At 47.7% G+C, this 20,158-nt stretch overlaps 1 protein-coding gene across 1 annotated transcript; it reads left to right on the forward strand.

Annotated features, from left to right (window-relative positions):
* Positions 1-239: 239 nt before the first annotated feature.
* Positions 240-19,717, forward strand: LOC115415996 (recoverin-like). Its single transcript, XM_030129692.1, has 4 exons — positions 240-752; positions 10,398-10,509; positions 10,682-10,781; positions 19,699-19,717. The coding sequence occupies exons 1-3, from the start codon at positions 372-374 to the stop codon at positions 10,765-10,767; spliced, it is 579 nt and encodes a 192-aa protein (XP_029985552.1). The 5' UTR covers positions 240-371; the 3' UTR covers positions 10,768-10,781; positions 19,699-19,717.
* The last annotated feature ends 441 nt before the right edge of the window (positions 19,718-20,158 follow it).

A 20,158-nucleotide genomic window follows, 5' to 3' on the forward strand; every position in this document is an offset into this window, starting at 1 on the left:
ACATGTGTGGACCCCCTGACCCCAGAGGACATGAGTGGACCCCACCCCCACCCCAGAGGACATGAGTTGAAGCTCCAGTTGAGTTGAAGCTCTTTGCGTCCCTGTGCTCTTTTTGCGTCCCTGTGCTCTTTCAGTGCTGGGGTAGACGCCTGGCCTTGGATGAACCCTGACGTGCCTGGTCTGGGCGGTGTAATCAGTGTCTGATTGGATTAATTAACTCACCAAGTGCCTTGTTTTGTCAGTTCCAGGCCAAGTCCACGGTCAGAAGGATCCACCAGCTGGACTAAGAGTCTGCAGTTTACAGAGAAGAGGACATAGACACAAATTCATACTTTGATTCAACTCAAAAACATCTCCGGCACAAATTGACAATGGGAAACAGCAAGAGCGGCGCCATGTCCAAGGAGATCCTGGAGGATCTGAAACTCAACACCAAGTTCTCGGAATCGGAGCTGGTTCAGTGGTACGAAAACTTCAAGAAGCAGTGTCCGAGCGGACGCATCTCCAAAGAGGAGTTCCAGAACATCTACACCAAGTTCTTCCCCGAGTGCGACGCCAACACCTACGCCCAGCACGTGTTCCGCTCCTTTGACACCAATGACGACGGAACGCTGGACTTCAAGGAGTACATCATCGCCCTCCACATGACGTCGACGGGGAAGACCACCAGGAAACTGGAATGGGCCTTCTCCCTGTTCGACGTCGACAAGAACGGATACATCACCAAGTCCGAGGTCAAGGAAATCTGTACGGTGAGTTTAGGAAATCTGTACGGTGAGTTTTAGGGACCGAAGGGGGTGGGAACAGCCCTAACCCTAACCCTAACCCTACTGTCCGCAGAATGTACTCAACATGTGACTGAAGCATAGACTAACGTATCATCTGTCTACAAGTGAACATTAGGATGGAAGAAAGTCCAAGAACAGAGGGTTAGGGTTAGGGTTAGGAAAACAGAGGAACATGTGAAGATGAAACAGTAGATAATATTAGACCAGGTCTTATACATGTGACCATGGATTAAATCAGTTAAAATGTGTTTCTGGGTGGGATAGCTATAGAATAATGCACCTTCTGTGTTCATCCAGTGTCCCCGTGTCCCCATGTCCCTGTATCCAGTCATTGTTGCACCACACGAGGGCGTCTTAGCCACGGGTACAATGACAAAACTAGTTGTATTAAATAATGGAAATGGCGGAAAATAGACGGTACGTCCTGGAGTGGTTAGGGTTAGGGTGTTGGATTAGGGTCTTGGTTAGGGTTAGGGTCTTGGGTCAGGGTTAGGGTCTTGGGTTAGGGTTAGGGTCTTGGTTAGGGTCTTGGTTAGGGTTAGGGTCTTGGGTTAGGGTCTTGGGTTAGGGTCTTGGGTTAGGGTTAGGGTCTTGGTTAGGGTCTTGGTTAGGGTTAGGGTCTTGGTTAGGGTTAGTCTGTCAGACTGTGATAAACAGTCAAACTGAACACATGAACTTTATTTATTTGATTTAATCTTTATTAAATATGGATGAGCAGAAATAAGCACATAAACCAGATCAGAAATACAACTGAAATACGACAAATTTACCTGTTTATTTACTGTCTATAAATGATCAGCTGAGGTCAGTGTTTATTTACTGTCTATAAATGATCAGCTGAGGTCAGTGTTTATTTACTGTCTATAAATGATCAGCTGAGGTCAGTGTTTATATACTCTTATATTTATGTGTATTAATTATTAGACACATCCACCTTCAAACAGGGCGGACCCTAAACCTAACCCACATGTTTCTGAACTCAATTCTTTCATTATTGAACAGGTTGAAACTCCAAAAGTCTCCATAAATGTTTATTAAACCTGAAAACTTGACAAACTTCAGAATGTGTTCTTTCACCTCATCTCAGTCCAAAATATGAACTATTTAATGACAGAACTAAGAGTTGAAGTGTGTTTTTTTTTTTTTTATCAAAACTGGAAAAAAAAATCTAAATCTTTTCAAAAGGATTTGTTTCATTTCTGTTCTGAATATGTGTTCACACTGAAAGTTAGACAGAATCACCTACAGAGGAACTGTTCAGTCACAGAGAAGATCTGATCTAACCCTAACCCTGATCTAACCCTGACCCTGATCTAACCGTAACCTAATCCTAACCCTGATCTAATCCTAACCCTAACCCTAACCCTGATTGAACCCTACCCTGATCTAACCATAACCCTAACCCTGATCTAACCCTAACCCTGATCTAACGTAACCTAATCCTAACCCTGATCTAATCCTAACCCTAACCCTGATTGAACCCTAACCCTGATCTAACCATAACCCTAACTCTGATCTAACCCTAACCCTGATCAAACCCTAACCCTGATCTAACCATAACCCTAACCCTGATCAAACCCTAACCCTGATCTAACCATAACCCTAACCCTGATCTAACCCTAACCCTGATCTAACCATAACCCTAACCCTGATCTAACCCTAACCCTGATCTAACGTAACCTAATCCTAACCCTGATCTAATCCTAACCCTAACCCTGATTGAACCCTAACCCTGATCTAACCATAACCCTAACTCTGATCTAACCCTAACCCTGATCTAACCCTAACCCTGATCTAACCATAACCCTAACCCTGATCAAACCCTAACCCTGATCTAACCATAACCCTAACCCTGATCTAACCCTAACCCTGATCTAACCATAACCCTAACTCTGATCTAACCCTAACCCTGATCTAACCATAACCCTAACCCTGATCTAACCGTAACCTAATCCTAACCCTGATTTAGAGACAATAGATCTGGAAAATATGAGTTCAACTCATCTGAACAAGAGAATTTACACTGGTTCCATTGGAAGATTTATCTGCTTAATTCAAGATTTTTTTTCTTAATTCAATTTTTTTTTTTTTTTTTTTTTCTTAATTTAAGCAAAAAAATAAATAAATCTGCTTATGGAACCAGTGTAAATTCTCTTGTTCAGATTAGTTGAACTCATATTTTCCAGATCTATTGTCTCTAGATCAGGGTCTTGGGTAAGGGTTAGGGTTTTGGGTTAGGGTCTTGGGTTAAGGTTAGGGTCCTGGGTAAGGGTTAGGGTCTTGCTTAGCTCTGGGGTTAGGGTTAGGGTCTTGGTTAGGGTCAGGGTCTTGGTTAGGTTTGGGGTTAGGGTCCTGGGTTAGGGTTAGGGTCTTGGTTCGGGTCAGGGTCTTTGTTAGGGTTAGGGTTAGGGTCAGGGTCTTGGTTAGGTTTGGGGTTGGGGTTAGGGTCTTGGTTAGGGTCAGGGTCTTGGTTAGGTTTGGGGTTAGGGTCTTGGTTAGGGTCAGGATCTTGGTTAGGTTTGGGGTTAGGGTCCTGGGTGAAGGATAGGGTAAGGGTCTTGGTTAGGTTTGGGGATAGGGTCTTGGTTAGGGTCATGGTCTCGGTTAGGTTTGGGGTTAGGGTCCTGGGTAAGGGTTAGGGTTCGGGTCAGGGTCTTGGTTAGGGTTAGGGTCAGTGTCTTGGTTAGGTTTGGGGTTAGGGTTAGGGTCTTGGTCAGGGTCTTGGTTAGGTTTGGGGTTAGGGTCCTGGGTTAGGGTTAGGGATAGGGTCAGGGTCTTGGTTAGGCTCAGGCTCAGGCTCTTGGTTAGGGTCAGGGTCTTTGTTAGGGTTAGGGTCTTGGTTAGGGTCAGGTTCTTGGTTAGGTTTGGGGTTAGGGGTAGGGTTAGGGTCAGGGTCTTGGTTAGGTTTGGGGTTAGGGTCCTGGGTTAGGGATAGGGTCAGGGTCTTGGTTAGGTTTGGGGATAGGGTTTTGGTTAGGGTCATGGTCTCGGTTAGGTTTGGGGTTAGGGTCCTGGGTAAGGGTTAGGGTTTGGGTCGGGGTCTTGGTTAGGGTTAGGGTCAGTGTCTTGGTTAGGTTTGGGGTTAGGGTTAGGGTCTTGGTTAGGGTCAGGGTCTTGGTTAGGTTTGGGTCCTGGGTTAGGGATAGGGTCAGGGTCTTGGTTAGGCTCAAGCTCTTGGTTAGGGTCAGGGTCTTGGTTAGGGTTAGGGTCAGTGTCTTGGTTAGGTTTGGGGTTAGGGTTAGGGTCTTGGTTAGGTTTGGGGTTAGGGTCCTGGGTTTGGGTTAGGGTTAGGGTCACGGTCTTGGTTAGGGTTACGGTCAGGGTTCTGGTTAGGGTCAGGGTCTTGGTTAGGTTTGGGGTTAGGGATAGGGTCAGGGTCTTGGTTAGGCTCAAGCTCTTGGTTAGGGTCAGGGTCTTGGTTAGGGTTAGGGTCAGTGTCTTGGTTAGGTTTGGGGTTAGGGTTAGGGTCTTGGTTAGGTTTGGGGTTAGGGTCCTGGGTTTGGGTTAGGGTTAGGGTCACGGTCTTGGTTAGGGTTACGGTCAGGGTTCTGGTTAGGGTCAGGGTCTTGGTTAGGTTTGGGGTTAGGGTCCTGGGTTAGGGTCCTGGGTTAGGGTTCGGGTCAGGGTCTTGGTTAGGGTTAGGGTTAGGGTCCTTGGTTAGGGTTAGGGTTGGGGTCTTGGGTTTGGGTTAGGGATAGGGTCAGGGTCTCGGTTAGGTTTGGGGTTAGGGTCCTGGGTTAGGGTCAGGGTCTTGGTTAGGGTTGTGGTTAGGGTCCTGGGTTAGTGTTAGGGATAGGGTCAGGGTCTTGGTTAGGGTTAGGGTCTTGGTTAGGTTTGGGGTTAGGGTCAGGGTCTTGGTTAGGGTCAGGATCTTGGTTAGGTTTGGGGTTAGGGTCCTGGGTTAGGGTTAGGGATAGGGTCTTGGTTAGGGTTAGGGTCTTGGTTAGGGTCAGGATCTTGGTTAGGTTTGGGGTTAGGGTCCTGGGTTAGGGTTAGGGATAGGGTCTTGGTTAGGGTTAGGGTCTTGGTTAGGGTCAGGGTCTTGGTTAGGTTTAGGGTTAGGGTCTTGGTTAGGGTCAGGATCTTGGTTAGGTTTGGGGTTAGGGTCCTGGGTTAGGGTTAGGGTTAGGGTCAGGGTCTTGGTTAGGGTTAAGATTAGGGTCTTGGTTAGAGTTAGAGTCAGGGTCTTGGTTAGGTTTAGGGTCAGGGACTTGATTAGGTTTGGGCTTAGGGTCCTGGGTTAGGGTCAGGGTCTTGGTTAGGTTTGGGGTTAGGGTCCCGGGTTAGGGTTAGGGTTAGGGTTTGTGTCAGGGTCTTGGTAAGGGTTAGGGTTCGGGTCAGGGTCTTGGTTAGGGTTAGGGTCTTGGTTAGGTCTGGGGTTAGGGTCCTGGGTTTGGGTTTGTGTCAGGGTCTTGGTTAGGGTTAGGGTTCGGGTCAGGGTCTTGGTTAGGGTCAGTGTTTTTGTTAGGTTTGGGGTTAGGGTTTGGGTCTTGGTTAGGGATAGGGTTAGGGTCTTGGTTAGGGTCTTGGTTAGGGTCAGGGTCTTGGTTAGGGTCAGGGTCTTGGTTAGGGTCAGGGTCTTTGTTAGGTGTGGGGTTAGGGTCCTGGGTTAGGGTTAGGGTCACGGTCGTGGTTAGGCTCTTGGTTAGGGGGTTAGGATTAGGGTTAGGGTCTTGGTTTGGGTCAGGGTCTTGGTTAGGGTCAGGGTCTTGGTTAGGGTCAGGGTCTTTGTTAGGTGTGGGGTTAGGGTCCTGGGTTAGGGTTAGGGTCACGGTCGTGGTTAGGCTCTTGGTTAGGGTCAGGGTCTTGGTTAGGATTAGGGTTAGGGTCTTGGTTTGGGTCAGGGTCTTGGTTAGGTTTGGGGTTAGGGTCCTGGGTTGGGGTTAGGGTTAGTGTTAGGATTAGGGTTAGGGTCTTGGTTAGGGTCAGGGTCTTGGTTAAGTTTGGGGTTAGGGTCCTGGGTAAGGTTTAGGGTTAGGGTTCGGGTCAGGGTCTTGGTTAGGGTTAGGGTCTTGGTTAGGTCTGGGGTTAGGGTCCTGGGTTTGGGTTTGTGTCAGGGTCTTGGTTAGGGTTAGGGTTCGGGTCAGGGTCTTGGTTAGGGTCAGTGTTTTTGTTAGGTTTGGGGTTAGGGTTTGGGTCTTGGTTAGGGATAGGGTTAGGGTCTTGGTTAGGGTCTTGGTTAGGGTCAGGGTCTTGGTTAGGGTCAGGGTCTTTGTTAGGTGTGGGGTTAGGGTCCTGGGTTAGGGTTAGGGTCACGGTCTTGGTTAGGCTCTTGGTTAGGGTCAGGGTCTTGGTTAGGATTAGGGTCTTGGTTTGGGTCAGGGTCTTGGTTAGGTTTGGGGTTAGGGTCCTGGGTTAGGGTTAGGGTTAGGGTTAGTGTTAGGATTAGGGTTAGGGTCTTGGTTAGGGTCAGGGTCTTGGTTAGGTTTGGGGTTAGGGTCCTGGGTAAGGTTTAGGGTTTGGGTTCGGGTCAGGGTCTTGGTTAGGGTTAGGGTCAGTGTCTTGGTTAGGTTTGGGGTTAGGGTTCGGGTCAGGGTCTTGGTTAGGGTTAGGGTCTTGGTTAGGTCTGGGGTTAGGGTCCTGGGTTTGGGTTTGTGTCAGGGTCTTGGTTAGGGTTAGGGTTCGGGTCAGGGTCTTGGTTAGGGTCAGTGTTTTTGTTAGGTTTGGGGTTAGGGTTTGGGTCTTGGTTAGGGATAGGGTTAGGGTCTTGGTTAGGGTTAGGGTCTTGGTTAGGGTCAGGGTCTTGGTTAGGGTCAGGGTCTTTGTTAGGTGTGGGGTTAGGGTCCTGGGTTAGGGTTAGGGTCACGGTCTTGGTTAGGCTCTTGGTTAGGGTCAGGGTCTTGGTTAGGATTAGGGTTAGGGTCTTGGTTTGGGTCAGGGTCTTGGTTAGGTTTGGGGTTAGGGTCCTGGGTTAGGGTTAGGATTAGTGTTAGGATTAGGGTTAGGGTCAGGGTCTTGGTTAGGTTTGGGGTTAGGGTCCTGGGTAAGGTTTAGGGTTTGGGTTCGGGTCAGGGTCTTGGTTAGGGTCAGTGTCTTGGTTAGGTTTGGGGTTAGGGTTAGGGTCAGGGTCTTGGTTAGGGTCAGGGTCTCGGTTAGGTTTGGGGTTAGGGTCCTGGGTTAGGGTTAGGGATAGGGTCAGGGTCTTGGTTAGGGTCAGGGTCTTGGTTAGGGTTAGGGTCTTGGTTAGGGTCAGGGTCCTGGTTAGGTTTGGGGTTAGGGTTAGGGATAGGGATAGGGTCAGGGTCTTGGTTAGGGTTAGGGTCTTGGTTAGGGTTAGGGTCTTGGTTAGAGTCAGGGTCTTGGTTAGGTTTGGGGTTAGGGTCAGGGTCTTGGTTAGGTTTGGGGTTAGGGTCCTGGGTTAGGGTTAGGGATAGCGTCAGGGTATTGGTTAGGGTTAGGGTCTTGGTTAGGGTCAGGGTCTTGGTTAGGTTTGGGGTTAGGGTCAGGGTCTTGGTTAGGTTTCGGGTTAGGGTCCTGGTTTAGGGTTAGGGATAGGGTCAGGGTCTTGGTTAGGGTCAGGGTCTTGGTTAGGTTTGGGTCAGGGTCTTGGTTAGGTTTGGGGTTAGGGTCCTGGGTTAGGGTTAGGGTCAGGGTCTTGGTTAGGGTTAGGGTCAGGGTCTTGGTTAGGTTTGGGGTTGGGGTTAGGGTCTTGGTTAGGGATAGGGTCTTGGTTAGGGATAGGGTCTTGGTTAGGGATAGGGTCAGGGTCTTGGTTAGGGTCAGGGTCTTGGTTAGGTTTGGGTCAGGGTCTTGGTTAGGTTTGGGGTTAGGGTCCTGGGTTAGGGTTAGGGTCAGGGTCTTGGTTAGGGTTAGGGTCAGGGTCTTGGTTAGGTTTGGGGTTGGGGTTAGGGTCTTGGTTAGGGATAGGGTCTTGGTTAGGGATAGGGTCTTGGTTAGGGTTAGGGTCTTGGTTAGGGATAGGGTCAGGGTCTTGGTTAGGGTTAGGGTCAGGGTCTTGGTTAGGTTTGGGGTTAGGGTCCTGGGTTAGGGTTATGGTTAGGGTCAGGGTCTTGATTAGGGTTAGGGTCTTGGTTAGGTTTGGGGTTAGGGTCCTGGGTTAGGGTTAGGGTCAGAGTCTTGGTTAGGGTTAGGGTTAGGGTCAGGGTCAGGGTCTTGGTTAGGTTTGGGGTTAGGGTCCTGGGTTAGGGTCAGTGTCTTGGTTAGGGTTGGGGTTAGGGTCTTGGTTAGGGATAGGGTCAGGGTCTTGGTTAGGTTTGGGGTTAGGGTCCTGGGTTAGGGTTATGGTTAGGGTCAGGGTCTTGGTTAGGATTAGGGTTAGGGTCTTGGTTAGGTTTGGAGTTAGGGTCCTGGGTTAGGATCAGAGTCTTGGTTAGGGTCAGGGTCAGGGTCTTGGTTAGGTTTGGGGTTAGGGTCCTGGGTTAGGGTCAGGGTCTTGGTTAGGGTCAGGGTCTTGGTTAGGGTTAGGGTCAGTGTCTTGGTTAGGTTTGGGGTTGGGGTTAGGGTCTTGGTTAGGGATAGGGTCAGGGTCTTGGTTAGGGTTAGGGTCAGGGTCTTGGTTAGGTTTGGGGTTAGGGTCCTGGGTTAGGGTTATGGTTAGGGTCAGGGTCTTGGTTAGGATTAGGGTTAGGGTCTTGGTTAGGTTTGGGGTTAGGGTCCTGGGTTAGGGTTAGAGTCTTGGTTAGGGTTAGGGTCAAGGTCAGGGTCTTGGTTAGGGTTAGGGTCAGTGTCTTGGTTAGGTTTGGGGTTAGGGTTAGGATCTTGGTTAGGGATAGGGTCAGGGTCTTGGTTAGGGTTAGGGTCTTGGTTAGGTTTGGGGTTAGGGTCTTGGTTAGGGTTAGGGTCAGGGTCTCGGTTAGGTTTAAGGTCAGGGTCTTGGTTAGGTTTGGAGTTAGGGTCCTGGGTTAGGGTTATGGTTAGGGTCAGGGTCTTGGTTAGGATTAGGGTTAGGGTCTTGGTTAGGTTTGGGGTTAGGGTCTTGGTTAGGGTTAGGGTCAGGGTCTCGGTTAGGTTTAAGGTCAGGGTCTTGGTTAGGTTTGGGGTTAGGGTCCTGGGTTAGGGTTATGGTTAGGGTCAGGGTCTTGGTTAGGATTAGGGTTAGGGTCTTGGTTAGGTTTGGGGTTAGGGTCCTGGGTTAGGGTTAGAGTCTTGGTTAGGGTTAGGGTCAAGGTCAGGGTCTTGGTTAGGGTTAGGGTCAGTGTCTTGGTTAGGTTTGGGGTTAGGGTTAGGATCTTGGTTAGGGATAGGGTCAGGGTCTTGGTTAGGGTTAGGGTCTTGGTTAGGTTTGGGGTTAGGGTCTTGGTTAGGGTTAGGGTCAGAGTCATGGTTAGGGTTAGGGTTCGGGTCAGGGTCTTGGTTAGGGTTATGGTCTTGGTTAGGTTTGTGGTTAGGGTTTGGGTTTAGGGTCTTGGTTAGGGTTAGGGTTAGGGTCCTTGGTTAGGGTTAGGGTCCTTGGTTAGGGTTAGGGTTGGGGTCTTGGGTTTGGGTTAGGGATAGGGTCAGGGTCTCGGTTAGGTTTGGGGTTAGGGTCCTGGGTTAGGGTTAGGGATAGGGTCAGGGTCTTGGTTAGGGTTAGGGTCCTCGGTTAGGGTTAGGGTTGGGGTCTTGGGTTTGGGTTAGGGTCAGGGTCTCGGTTAGGTTTGGGCTTAGGGTCCTTGGTTAGGGTTAGGGTCAGGGTCTTGGTTATGTTCAGGGTTCGGGTCAGGGTCTTGGTGAGGGTTAGGGTCAGTGTCTTGGTTAGGTTTGGGGTTAGGGTCCTGGGTCAGGGTTAGGGTCAGGGTCTTGGTTAGGGTTAAGATCAGGGTCTTGATTAGGTTTGGGGTTAGGGTCCTGGGTTAGGGTCAGTGTCTTTGTTAGGGTTAGGGTCAGGGTCTTGGTTAGGGTTAAGATCAGGGTCTTGGTTAGGTTTGGGGTTAGGGTTAGGGTCAGGGTCTTGGTTAGGTTTGGGGTTAGGGTCCTGGGTTAGGGTTAGGGATAGGGTCAGGGTCTTGGTTAGGGTTAGGGTCCTCGGTTAGGGTTAGGGTTGGGGTCTTGGGTTTGGGTTAGGGTCAGGGTCTCGGTTAGGTTTGGGCTTAGGGTCCTTGGTTAGGGTTAGGGTCAGGGTCTTGGTTATGTTCAGGGTTCGGGTCAGGGTCTTGGTGAGGGTTAGGGTCAGTGTCTTGGTTAGGTTTGGGGTTAGGGTCCTGGGTCAGGGTTAGGGTCAGGGTCTTGGTTAGGGTTAAGATCAGGGTCTTGATTAGGTTTGGGGTTAGGGTCCTGGGTTAGGGTCAGTGTCTTTGTTAGGGTTAGGGTCAGGGTCTTGGTTAGGGTTAAGATCAGGGTCTTGGTTAGGTTTGGGGTTAGGGTTAGGGTCAGGGTCTTGGTTAGGTTTTGGGTTAGGGTCCTGGGTTAGGGTTAGTTCTTGTATCTGACTGAACAGTTTCTCTGTCGGTGATTCTGATTTTCAGTCTCATCACATTTTTGGAACAGAAATGATAAACATACACTTGGTCAGATTTTATTTTTTCCAGTGGACACTCCTGGTCGGATCAGTTCCAGAGGATTCAGGTTCTAGTTCAGGTCTCAGACCTGATCTGAACGGTCAGGGTGAGTCCTCATCCACAGTGGACACTGGCTTTGGTCTGGTCAATTTGTCTTTGTGTTTTGGAACAGGCCATTTTCAAGCTGATTCCTAAAGAGGATCTGTCGACTCTGCCTGAAGATGAAAACACACCTGAGAAGAGAGCCGACAAACTGTGGAAGATCTTCAACAAAGAAGACAACGGTGAGAACCCACAGGGTCAGCAGGGTTAGGGTTAGGGTTAGGGTTAGATACAGGCACCACAACAGTGCCTTTGTGCATCAGATGGACATGAGTGTGTTTGAACATGTGCAGGAAATGTGTCAAAAACAACAGCATGAAACAGCTGATTGACCTTTGACCTTTGTGTGTTCAGACCGAGTGGCAGAAGGCGAGTTCATCCAGGGCGTGTTGGACAACGATGACGCCCTCCGTCTGATTCAGTATCAGCCTCAGAAGTAACTGCAGACGCAAACGAACGCCGCTCCAACCCCAGCCCAAAAACCACCAGACCACAGAGACCAGCCCATCCACAACAGAACGAATGTTTCATCACTATTTTTTTTTTTCACTTCTTTCATATTTATTATGATAATTATGAAACTAGTATTTGAATTAGTTTGAATCTTCAAAACTCTCCATTGTTCATTTTTAGTCATCCATGCACAGATTCCAGTCTGAGAACGTGTCATATGCTTCAGTCCACATGTGATTCTAGTCTGAGATGTGTCTTTGAGCAGCCAATCACTAACCCTAACCCTGTTCCTAACCCTAACCCTGTTCCCAACCCTAACCCTGTTCCTAACCCTAACCCTGTTCCCAACCCTAACCCTGTTCCCAACCCTAACCCTGTTCCCAACCCTAACCCTGTTCCTAACCTTAACCCTGTTCCTAACCCTAACCCAATCACTAACCCTAACCCTGTTCCTAACCCTAACCCTGTTCCCAACCCTAACCCTGTTCCTAACCCTAACCCTGTTCCTAACCCTAACCCAATCACTAACCCTAACCCTGTTCCTAACCCTAACCCTGTTCCCAACCCTAACCCTGTTCCTAACCCTAACCCTGTTCCCAACCCTAACCCTGTTCCTAACCTTAACCCTAGTCTGGTGTCCCTGTGTCCTCATGCAGTGCATGTTGAATATTAGTTTCATTATTCTGTTCATCATCTGCATAAATAACTGTTGGATTTCCATTTGAATCATTTACAATAAACTAAACCCATAAAGTTATTCTTGTCATTGTTATTTTGTTCATGTGATTATTATCGTATTATTAGAGTCAGACAACGGGTTAGGGTACGGATGCACTGACCACTGCAGTGGTGCCTTATGGGTAAAGGTCCTCAGTGGTGGCTTATGGGTAAAGGTCCTCAGTGGTGGCTTATGGGTAAAGGTCCTCAGTGGTGCCTTATGGGTAAAGGTCCTCAGTGGTGGCTTATGGGTAAAGGTCCTCAGTGGTGGCTTATGGGTAAAGGTCCTCAGTGGTGCCTTATGGGTAAAGGTCCTCAGTGGTGGCTTATGGGTAAAGGTCCAGAATTGACACAAACATTGATCAGTACGTGTTTGATCAACTTTGTCAGTAAATTAGCATTTAGCATAGCCTCACTTTACTGGCTTCACCCTTTGTCCAAATATGGTCACCTCTGGTTCCAACAACAAGAAGGTCAATGACGGCCATGTGTCCTAGCCCTAACCCTAACCCTGTTCATATGGTCTATGGTCTGGATGGTAGATGGTGCCCCCCTGAGGACAGGCTAACCCTAACCCTTTTCCTAACCCTGTTCCTAACCCTGTTCCTAACCCATAATAAACACTCCCTGAAGTGTTTCAGGTTGATTTCAAACATTTTTCAGGTGGTCACCAACATGTTCCATAAATGAGTTTTTCATAAGTCTATAGTATGACTTCTGAAAATGACCTTTACAGACATGATTTCAAACATGTCTAAACTGTGATTTGGGATGTTCCTAACATGATAATAAACACACCCTGAGGTTTTTCAGGTTGATTCCAAACAATTAAGACATTGACATTGTCAAAGTCGTCCGGCCGGGCCCAGCCCGAAGGAGCGACGTGGGCCCGCCCTCCGGTGGACTCACCACCCACCGAGAGAATCGTAGGGGCCGGGTGCAATGTGAAAAAAAAATAGATTGACAGACGGATGGGTGCAGCGTCTGCAGTGATGCAGTCACTGTACCGGTCTGTCGTGGTTCAGAAGGAGCTGAGCCGAGAGGAGAAGCTCTCGATTTACCGGTCAATCTACGTTCCTGCCCTCACCTATGGTCATGAACTTTGGGTCATGACCGAAAGGACAAGATCCCGGATACAAGTGGTCGAAATGAGTTTCCTCCGCAGGGTGGCTGGGCGCACCCTTAGGGATAGGGGGAGGAGCTCAGTCACCAGGGAGGAGCTCAGAGCAGAGCCGCTGCTCCTCCGCGTCGAGAGGGGCCAGCTGAGGTGGCTCGGGCATCTGTTTCGGATGCCTCCTGGATGCCTCCCTGGGGAGGTGTTCTGGGCATGTCCCACCGGGAGGAGACCTTGGGGAAGACCCAGGACACGTTGGAGAGACTATGTCTCTCGGCTGGCCTGGGAACGCCTCGGGGTCCCCCCGGAAGAGCTGGAGGAGGTGTCGGGGGAGAGGGAAGTCTGGGCATCCCTGGTTAGACTGTTACCCCCGTGACCCGGTCCCGGATAAGCGGTGGATAATGGATGGATGGATGGATGGACATTGTCAAAGTCAGTGTGAGTCAATGTTATTGTCATTATCATTGTTTCTGTCAGTAACGAAAAACAGTAAAAGATGGTTGTGGTGCAAAAGACACTATTATATGAAACAGTCTATTATGGTCTAAAAACAGCAGCACACCAAAAATCTGAGGACAAATATGTACATTTATGGGATGAAACAATGTGTACATTTGTATTTATCTAACCCTCTGTAACATCTGTAACATTCTTTTACCGCAGAATCCTCCTGCACCGCTCTGGTGCTCTAACAGCTGACCAATCAGCTTGCTGCTCACACTGAGTTAAATCATGGGGAAAATTGCTTTCAAACTAATCCAACAGTATTTTTTTTCTAATGATCTGAGCTCTGACTGTCAACACAATTACAGGCAGGCCCGGACTGGCTAATCGGGAGGACCGGGACAATTCCCGGTGGGCTGGTATAATATTTAGGCTGCGAGGGCCGGAGTTCACTTTAAATATATATTTTATTTATTTATTTATTTGGGGGGGGGGGGGGTTCAGTCATAGCACTGGGTTGATCATGTAATCTGCAGCTGCTGTCCCTGGGCCCCACCCCCTCTACTAGCAAGCTGGGTTTTTTTCTTCCTTTTTTTAGCAGACGCACCGTAACCTGACATAATCTGTCGGTGCATACGGTTAGTAGCTCTGGACTGTAGCTGTGGAACATATACGATCTGTGCTCTGTAGGCTGTGGATGCTCAGCTGTGTTTACTGTTTGAAACATGGAGAATAGAAAAAACAAGGGTGGTGTGGAGAGGCAAGAATGAAAAAGAGGAAAGCTCTGGAAGCAAATGCAGCCAAATGTGACAAAATCTGAAACTTTTTCACAAAAACCACCTCTGGTTGGAAACAACTAATGAAGATGATGAAGTGGGTAAAGCACCTTTAAAGCTAGTTAATTATGGAGTCAGTGAATTGTGTGGCATTGTGGCGTGGAACATAAGGTTCTGTCATTTAAATAATAGTCTGATGCGAGGCCACAGAAGTGGGAAACTTTGTCTTGTAGCTCCTCAGAGTCAGAAAGCAGATCCAGCAGCAGACAGCAGCCATGAGCCCACAAGTCCAGAGTGGGCAGGTAGGACTGCTCAGAGAGGGAAGAGGATTAGAAGAAATAGGCTCCAATGAAGAGTATGGTGTAGGCCTGTTCAGTATGAAAGGTATCTGAGATGATTCTGCACTACATGAATGAAACTGACACCAAGGCTTTGGAAACAGAAGGTTTGTGCTGAGAATTCAGAGCATTTAAACTGTGCTTTAGTGTCAGAAGCAGAGCCAGGAGCCAGTAGTGATGAGGGGATTGTTCCTGTCAGGATGGAAGGAAAAGGTGAGCTGTTGGAACAGACTGTGAACAAGCAGTAGTTCCACTAAAACCACTGTCTAGACCCAAACCATAGTCCTGACCTGTTTTAGTTTTATCATTAAAAGTGAGACAGTAAATACACAAAGCCCACAACTGAAAGGCAACAGCATAAAGTAATATTAAATAAACCTGCATATTTAGCCAATGTAAGTATCTGAACTGGTTCAGTAAGTCCAAATGTCTGTAGATATTATTTTTTATTGTGATCCAGGTGCAGGAGAGTCTAGAGAAACTGGAGGAAGTGTGAAAGGGAGAGCAGAGTTTACTGATGACAGAGGAGCAGCTCAGCAGCACAACCTGAACCACTAATGACACACATGAAGAGAACATGTAAGGTTAGAATTACATGATTTTAATAAGAATTGGTCGTGATCTAAAGTGGGCCGGTCTGAGGTATGAAACTCCAGGGCTGAAAATGAGTGTCAGTCCAGCCCTGCTAATAGGGCAGAGCACTCAACTGTCACATGACCTGACACTGTCACCAGATGCCCAATAGGAGCAGTTTGATCGGATTTCAGTGCAGCTTTCCAGGTTATAGATCATACTTTGTTGTTACAGAAATGAGTACTTTATGGTTTTAGTTTGACTGGAACCCGATGGTTGGAAAGTGATTTGAAAAACCGAAAACAGACTATTTAATTTAATGGAAGTTTGTCTGAGCCTAAAGTCAGTGACTGTGGAGTCCCACAGGGAAGTAGTCTGGGTCCATTGCTATACTCAATATTTACCAATGACCTAACATTGACCCTAAGGGACACTAAAATGTCCATGTATGCTGATGATTCCACAATATACAGAGCAAAACCCACAAGAACTGAACTCAGGAGTTTTAAATCTGGAACTTCAAACAGTAGTGAAATGGATATCCACCAACAAAGTAGTTCTGAATATCTGTAAACAAATAGGATTGTGTTTGGGACAAAAATTATGTTAATGAATGAGCTGAAACTAAAACTATATATAAATGATGTGGCTGTAGAACAAGTGCAGGAAACTAAACTTCTGGAAATACTATTCCATAGTGAGTGAACATGGTCTAAACCGGTGTTTCCAACCTTTTTGAGCCACGGCACATATTTTACTTTAGAAAAATCCCAAGGCACACCACCAAACAAAAATGTCACAAAAAGTATATTTATTGAAATATAATGCAAATCTAGTCTCAATGTACTTCCTCTGTGTGAAACCTGGGCCTGTTTAGTTGAACACAAAGCTGATACTGTTGCAGGAATTGAAGAAAAACACACAAAGACCTTCCTCAGCAGCTGTGAGTCTGTCTTTTTTCATCTTTATAGCAGTCATGCTTGAAAAGCCCACCTCGCATAGATAAGTTGTGGAGAAAGGGAAAAGAACTGAAATAGCTTTGTTTGCCAGAATGAGGAGTTTCTTGGCAGCAGTCACCAGATACTCTTCTGGGGGGGCAGGAGCACACCGGGGGTGCAGGGGCAACATTGTTGCGGGGCATTTGGAACAAGAAAGCTAAAAAAGGTGCGTCAGCGACCCCCCTGATGGACCCCCCCAGCTTACAGACTGAGGTCTGTCGTATAGTAGTATAATAGAGGCGCGCCCCCCAACCCGATCCGCAGGTAACCTGTGGATCCACACATCACTAATGAGGGGGGCTTTATCAACAGAACGCACTACATTGGGGCCGGTTCCCTTTCACTTTCACTTTGCAAAAGGAAACAGGAGACTGCTGTTGTAGAATGGATCATCAGCACATGGACCTACATCACCGCTTGCTCAGAGAACCAATCAGCTGAAATTGGATAATCTTCCACGGCACACCTGATAATTTCTCATGGCACACTGGTTGGGAAACACTGGTCTAAACACATAGTACTAAATAAAATGGGCAGAAGTATTTGGACTATAAGGACATGCTCTGATACTTGACCTTCAAATGTCAGAGGAAGTGTCATTAAAGGTCTGCTTTGATCACACTTACATTAAAGCTCTACCTACCGATGTGGCATTTCTCACAGCACTTAGTAAAAGTTTGAACATGAACAACCCGCCTCCCTCCAAAGCCCACTTCCCTCTGCCTGAGCTCTGAGGCTCCTCCTCCTCTCTCCTCCTCTCACCTGATGTGCACGGAGAAAGCAGAGGCGGAGGTCCGGTCCGCTTCGATGTGTCCGCGGACCCCTCCCTCAGTAAACAGATGCATCATCCACCTGCCGCGGGCCCGCGGCCCCTGTTCCATCAGTAGACCCTGAATTTAAGGGTCTGGTCTGTGCAGTACTGGGTCAGTATCTTCACTGCACCACAGACATGAGGTGCCCAGGCGACGGGCGCGCGCACTGTGAACGCGTGGCCTCCGCAAATTTTTCCGTGGACATTTGAGGTTTCATAGTCCTTACATTTATCATCCTACATAATCCTACACTGTGTGACACCATGTACATGTACCTGTATGAGTCCCACAGTCATAAAAGCTGAGCTTTGTGCAGACCTGTTTAGTCCAGTACACCAGACTTCTGGACTTTCATCTCCATCCTTCATTTATTGGACTCCTGTTTGTTCCACTTAGTTGTTGTTTCTGTTAATAAATCCGCTTTTTCCTTCCACATGTGCATTTCAGTTTTATCCAAACACATCCTTAAACAGCAGACTGTGGTCAGTGACAGGAGGAGTAGTGCCAGTGAAGCATCAGATTCAGAGGGACACATATCGGATGCGGGGGATGACGATAATGGATCGGATGCAGGACGGCAGTAATGGATGATTGACAGGAGGCTCAGCCAGGTTCGGCCAATTATTTCATTCGGACCGAATAAAATGATTGGTCAGACTTTTATCAGAAATATATGAGAATTAAACATTTTTGAGTTTCAATACCTGATGGATTTCTTTTACATTTTAGTTTGACACACGCTTATTAGGAGCATTTTAAGATGACAAAAGAAAAGTGTAAAAATGCCACATGATACGGTATAGCTTTAATGCTCAGATGTTTGGTCATGCACTACCACAGCATATAGAAAGAAACCACAAACGCTTCAGAAGAAAGCAGCACAAATGGGGATAAAATTCAGAACTGTCCTGCTTGGTTAAAGGTAAAGAACAGATTTATTGCCTCTACTTGTTTTATTAGGAAAATATCACTGACTAAAGTGCCCAGGGTATTCCATAAAGGTTCTGCTGAACATCTACAGAACACCAGGTGACAGAAGGTGGAGTTCCTCTGCCTACAGTGAAAACAAATACAATGAACAGTACTGGAATGGACAGAGCCATGGTGATAAGGAATGTTCTGCTGGGACAAATCATCAAAAAAATAACAAATACAGATTTAAAGAACGACTGAAAGAGTATTTATTTGCAAAACAATGCTCAGTGTCGGAGCTCAGAGTAGAGCCGCTGCTCCTCCATGTCCAGAGGAACCAGCTGAGGTGGATCACACATCTGTTTCAGATCCTCCTGGACTCCTCCCTGGGGAGGTGTTCTGGGCATGTCCCACCAGGAGGAGGAGTCTGAGGAGAGGGAGGAGTCTGAGGAGAGGGAGGTGTTCTGGGCCTGTCCCGCCAGGAGGAGACCTGAGGGAAGACCTAGGACACACTGGAGAGACTATGTCTTTGGACTGGACTGGGAACGCCTGGGGTCCACCCAGAAGAGCTGGAGGAGGAGTCTGAGGAGAGGGAGGAGTCTGGACATTCCTGCTTAGACTGTTACCCCCACGACCCGGCCCCGGATAAGAGGAAGAAAATGGATGGATGGACGGATGGATGGATGGATGGATGGATGGATGCTCAGTGTCTGCTAATGTTTAGTTGTTTGACATTACATTGATCTATAACTGTGAAATATATATGACCATTTACAAAGTACACTAAAAACTAATTTTGGGAGGTTCTGTTAATTGAACTAGGTCCTGTAGAACATGTTTTTTTTGTTTTGTTTTGTACATGTGATGAATGGTTTTAAGTTGTGGTTTGTGTGTGGGTGTTTCTTGTCATTTGTGTATTGTCGTATAAAGACAATTATGGTGGGTGTGGACTCCAGGAAGAACAGCGATGGCCTAAGCCAAAGCTAACGGAGATCCAATTAAATGAAAGGAAATGGGTGGGAGTGCGTGGTGACATGGTTGTGTCGTAGAATCTGAGAGACGGCGAGGTGGCAGATTAAAACAAGGCACGCTTACAAATATTTAATGTAATGAGCTATTTAACCGTCTTCTTTTGCCAGTTCCTTTGCTAATTCACACCTAAAAGTAGAGAAATAGAGTATCTAACACATCATGCTGGAGCACAGCAAGGAAGACCTGGCCAGCCTGACGGGGTATATCGACCGGTGCTACGACAACATTGTGGTGGGGAAAACCAACACCATGACTCCTAAAGCAGCGGCGAAAAGATCTTGGAAGGAGGACTCACCAGAAGCGGCTTCCGCACCTGAAAAAGATCCGGTGGACATCCTGATTTCCTTCGACAGTAAGCTGTCCAGCCTGGACGCCCGTTTGTGTCTACTGGAACTCATGCATAAGGAGTTCCAAGCACTGCAGGACTCACTGGAGTTCAGCCAGCAGCAGGTGCAGGCCTTAGCTGAAGAGAATGCTTTGCTCAGGGAGACGGTGAAATCCCTCATGGAGGGAATGACCCGGCTCTTGGAGGAGAACAAAAAAAACCAGGGAGACTGTCCTGACCTCAGACACGCAGTATGAGGGATAACCTGGTGTTCGCGGGAATACCAGAAGAGGAGGAAGAAGACCCCGAGGCCACCGTGAAAAGCTTCATGAAAGCCCACCTGAAGCTACTGGAGGAAGCTGTGAAGAACATCTCCTTTCACGACATTCACCACCTAGGAGGGAAACGACCCGGCGCCCGCCGGCCCCGGACCGATCGTAGCAAAGTTTGTGAATTCCAAACAGAAAGAGCAGGTGAAGTCCCAGGGCCGAGAGCTGAGAGGAAAAGATTTCAGCGTCAACGATCAGTTTCCGAAGGAGATCTTGGACCGACGCCGGGTTTTGTTTCCAATCCGCCGCAAATTCATGACGGAAGGCTGCAGAGCGGTTATCGCTGTGGATAAACTATTTGTCAACGGTCAGTTATACCGGGACCAGAACACCACCCCTTGGCTCTACTAATAAGATGAAGTACAAGTTCACCCACATATACACGGACTTAAGGCAATAAGGGACTGAACTAACATTAATGCCAATGGAAACCAATGACATGTCACTAATGCACTGCCTGTCTCCACGTCACACACGCACAACAGCGATGTGTTTTTTTTCCTCTTTTATTATATGTATCCCTCTCACTCTCCTTTCCTTTCACTTTTTCTTTCCCTCACATTTTCATGTGTAAGGACAACCTCACGTTATATGCATGTTTTAACCAGAACAGAGGTAGATGGATGTTAGAAAATACATGGATGCACAGTAGCATGTCTCCACAACCCACACACTTATCGCATGTGGGATTTCAACACATCTGCATGCATCAAATATAACTAACACAAATCAGATCATGGGTACACTGAAGTTTGTCTCCTGGAATGTGCATGGAGCTGGTACCAGGGTGAAGAGAACCAAGATTTTCAATCAGCTGCAGGATTTAAAGGCAGATATTGTCTTACTACAGGAAACTCACTTATCACAGACATCTGTAGACACACTTCATACAGCACAGTTTCCACATGTATACTCAGCATGTTTCAATTCAAGACAGAGAGGCGTGGCAACTCTCATCAACAGAAGACTAAACGTTGACATTGACAGCATAATCACAGATCCAGAGGG

This window comes from Sphaeramia orbicularis, unplaced genomic scaffold (assembly GCF_902148855.1).
Source record: "Sphaeramia orbicularis unplaced genomic scaffold, fSphaOr1.1, whole genome shotgun sequence".
NCBI classification, from domain to species: Eukaryota; Metazoa; Chordata; class Actinopteri; order Kurtiformes; family Apogonidae; genus Sphaeramia; species Sphaeramia orbicularis.

What these genes read in the sequence shown, in the direction of transcription:
- LOC115415996 (XM_030129692.1), top strand. Translation starts at nt 372, where the DNA reads ATGGGAAACAGCAAGAGCGGCGCCATGTCCAAGGAGATCCTGGAGGAT. An exon ending in AGGTCAAGGAAATCTGTACG is followed by an intron (nt 753 to 10,397) that starts GTGAGTTTAGGA and finishes GTTTTGGAACAG; the next exon opens with GCCATTTTCAAGCTGATTCC. An exon ending in CTTCAACAAAGAAGACAACG is followed by an intron (nt 10,510 to 10,681) that starts GTGAGAACCCAC and finishes TTGTGTGTTCAG; the next exon opens with ACCGAGTGGCAGAAGGCGAG.